Consider the following 4070-nt stretch of genomic DNA (forward strand, 5'->3'; position numbering starts at 1 on the left):
CATTAAGGATATGCCATGTGAATTCTTTGACTCTAGATCCAGTTGAACCTTCAACCACCTCACGCACATTGTTATTAGAATTTGTGATCATATCAATATACTCAATCCCATTAAAACCAAGATTCCTTATGTGTAATAGATATACCTCTATCTATCGGAATACAAGGAACACGGTTTAAAACCACACTTTAGATATAACTACTTTTCAACTTTTTTTTATAACAGCCAACTCACACCCATGGATCTTTGTCATAAATTTATATCTTTATCCACCACAAGACTTTCAACCATTAATCTACAGTTTTATCCAGTCACATCAACGGTAATCCCAATCCAATCAAATGTACATCAAGATAATGTACCAAGGACACCAAGTAGATAAAAATTCCAAAAACACCATTGAATTGTAAATTACTTGTAAGAAAATAGATAGAATCCCAAAAATTATGTAACAAGTACTATACGCCAAGAGAGTAAATTATAAAATGAAAAAGGTGCATCAAGAAACAGTCACACGGATGCACTGATTTCTATGCATCCGTGTGTGGCGAAACCAACATTTTATCTTTTAAGTAAAAGCATCATCGATGGTTCCTACCCTGAAAGTTGCCTTTATTCTTGGCAATAAAACCATTTTTGGGCTTGGGTATTTCATGAATATCCATCACTTGTATTTTTCTTTGCTTTTTAGCTTCACATAAGAAAAAAAAAAAAAACAAATTGTAGTCATTTAAAATTTTCTCTTAACAAAAAAAGAAAAAAAAAAAAGTTAAATTCATTATACTACTAACCATTTTGGGCTTCTTGGTAGTTCTCTTGAAGCCGCTTGCTGGCTGAAGCTAGCCGGTCAAGGTCAAGGTCAATGTTTTGTTCCTTTCTTGGTTGCTGTCAAAATTCCAATTTATAATCCAAAAATAAAAAAAATCCAGCAAGTCAACGCTCTGGTCAAACCAAATTAAATTAATCTGTTTTTGGGGACTTTTCATAGCAATCGAATAAATGGAATATTGTTGAGTCAATCCATGAAAACATGAACTATATATTTGTTATACTTCACAATATATAACCACAAAAGTTGCTTTGTATTTGGATGATATTGCTATAATTAGGTACATCTTTCAAAGTATAATGTTGTAAATTGTAATAGGAAGAAATGAAAGTATGATGATATGATGAAGAAATGAGTGAAAGCAAATTGCTATTTCTTACAGAGAGAACTTACGTTTGGAGGAACAGAAGCAGAAGCAAGATTCATAGGGCGAGATTGGGGTACCGGTCTTGAAGGTGTTGGTTTCTTGGAAACAACTGCTTTCGGTCTTTGCTCTGGTTCAGAATTATTCCTTTCAGAACCAGAACTCCCATCTACAGTTTTTATTTTTTTTAAATTTCGTGTAAAGATTTTGATCAAAAATCACTCCACAACAAAGTATGGAAAAGAATCGGATGATTTTAATCAAATTCGATACTTAACTGTGTGGGTTAGGAGAGTAGCCAAAATCAGGCCCCTGAAAATTATAATTTCAAATGTCAAGAAACGTAACAGAAATTAAAAAATTTCTATAACCCTAAAATTCTCTTTCTTTCTTTCTTTCTCACCTGGTGATAACCATTTTGGGAACTCCTTACTATGTTTTGTACTAAAGGTGAATCCCCATCTACAATCACACAAAAATAAAAAGCAAGAGCTTGAAGACATGTATATGAAATCAAAGTTTCATAGATAAAAACTGTAAAATAAGAAGGATTGGATTACCTGTTAGAGTAGATGGAGGATGATCACCACGTTTGGATCCAACCCACTCATCCACCAAATCTTTCCATTTTCTATAATAATTACAACGTGTAAAAGAAGTTGAAAAAGAATCTAAAAAACTTTGGGTTTCAAAACTGTTTGAATGTTACTGACCTAACTAGTTGCTTCACCAATCTTCTTACTTCGTTAGATGGATGTTTTCGAAGTTGATTAACATGTCTTCCTATATCAGTTTCCTGATTTAGATTTTCAAAGATTAGCGTTATGAGTTATGATTGATGGTTTACTTACTTACAATTGAGGGAAAGAAGACAGAGGATGTTTAATTTTTTTTTTTTTTTTTTTTACCTTGAGGCCTGTGAAAGTTAGATCCATATCAGCAAGAGTTTGAAGCAAATCAACAACAGCATCATCAGTCTATATCATAATCATATCAATCGTTATAAGTCAACTAACAACAGAGAAGCGAGAAGATGAATATGTGTAAATTTGTTAGAATTTATACCTGGTGTGGATCTTCAAGCTGTTCTTTGATTCTAAGAATTTTACTCTGTTCATCATCGAACAACCCTCCATACGGATCTGGGTCTTCTTCATCTTCGTCGTCATGGGGAATCGACTGCGGAGTTAAAGGCGAATCACCTCCTCCTCCTCCTCCTCTCCCGCAATCATCATCCACCTCCTTTGAAATCGTCCGGATTACACCATTCCGCTCAATTTGATTAACGTCGCAATTGCTGCACTGCTGCGTGAACAGCCGCTCCACGATTCCATCTCTACGATGCTTAAGCTCTCCGGCATAATCCGATGAAGCTACCGTTATAGCCGCATCAATAATTTCCCAAACATCCACCCTTGAATTCGATAAAATCGCCCTAAATTCATCTAAATCCATCCCCTAACCACTAACGAAAACCAGATTGGACGTCGATGTCAGCTCATAAACAATGAGATAGATCTACGAATAAAGAAAACGCGTAAACGTCATATCTCCCACACCGTATTGACCGCCGGCAGCCGTGGATTATGAACAAACAACCATGACCATGACCACGACAACCAGAGCTGATCGAGTAAAAACGAAACCAGATTGTTAAAGACAATAATAGCAGATCTGTGTGTACAAATCCCTAACAATACGCAGGAAATCAGACCATTTAATTTGATTTTTGTCTGAATTGAATAAACAAATTAGAGTTCCAAAAGGGCATTACGCAAATTATGAAAAATATTCTTTGTTGTGTTGTTTTACTTTTCCCCCAATTTTTATCAACCCTACGCGCCCATGTTTGATGGGAAGCAAGTAGGAAGTAGGAGTGTGGATGGAGTCGTTTCGTTATCTCTTTTTCTTAAACGTTCTACTTTGATGGGCTCAAATGTTATGTCATGTTTTTCATGTTCAATTCAAAGGGCTTTTTAAGTAAGTATTATCTTTTTTTTAAATTCATTATTCGATTTTGATCAGATTCTACGTATCGAGTATCGACTATCGAATCGAAACAAGATAGTTGTTTTGTTATGTAAAGTCATTGCAAGCTGTAAATGGGGATCAGGTTTAGTTTTGGATAAGTATTCAGATATATGAGTACATTATTATATTTAATATATATATATGTAAAAAGAAAGTGATATGTGAACCAATCGAATGTGACGACACAAATGTGAATACATTTAAATCATACGGATGTGGATGTCAAGTGTGCTGATTTTGATCTATTTAGATTTCTCGTATCAACTTCAACGGGTTTCTTTCAATAGAAAATATTTTTTCTTTATTCATATAATTTATGGTAGAATTTGTTATTAAAGTTTTGATTACCAATTAGGGCTAGGCGGATGGTAGATGTTATTGCCGCTCAGAGTAGAAGCTTTAGGTTCAAACCTGGGCAAAAACTTTAGAATTACTAACATGTTAATCATCTAATGACGTTAAAAAAATCTAATTATTTAATATTTGAATTTTGAAATAAGTTAAATTATGATATGACAATAGTATACAATCATGAATTTAATAAATAAAAATACACAGTGACTCTTCTAATCTTGTGTATAAACGCCAGCTTGATTATTTTTAACTAATTATTTAATATTTGAATTTTGAAATAAGTTAAATTATGCTATGACAATAGCATACAATCACAAATTTAATAAATAAAAATACACAGTGACTCTTCTAATCTTGTGTATAATCGCGAGCTTGATTATTTAAAATATGTTATGTCCGAACTAGTATTGAAAATCATTAACATGTTCTAACAAATTTATGTTGCCAAATTATTTAACCAAAACAAGTTTTTTAAGTTAAACCTAACTTTCT

At 33.2% G+C, this 4070-nt stretch overlaps 1 protein-coding gene across 1 annotated transcript; it reads right to left on the minus strand.

Moving 5' to 3' along the window:
* Positions 1-385: 385 nt before the first annotated feature.
* LOC145108729 (Transcription elongation factor (TFIIS) family protein) lies at positions 386-3153 on the minus strand. Its single transcript, XM_079045802.1, has 9 exons — positions 2259-3153; positions 2102-2170; positions 1907-1989; positions 1754-1824; positions 1597-1655; positions 1472-1505; positions 1223-1362; positions 792-885; positions 386-691 (listed from the first exon to the last, which is right to left on the minus strand). The coding sequence occupies exons 1-9, from the start codon at positions 2646-2648 to the stop codon at positions 582-584; spliced, it is 1050 nt and encodes a 349-aa protein (XP_078901928.1). The 5' UTR covers positions 2649-3153; the 3' UTR covers positions 386-581.
* Positions 3154-4070: the final 917 nt, after the last annotated feature.

Source organism: Lactuca virosa, chromosome 4, assembly GCF_052849685.1.
Source record: "Lactuca virosa cultivar CGN04683 chromosome 4, Lactuca_virosa_CGN04683_v6, whole genome shotgun sequence".
Classification (NCBI taxonomy): Eukaryota; Viridiplantae; Streptophyta; class Magnoliopsida; order Asterales; family Asteraceae; genus Lactuca; species Lactuca virosa.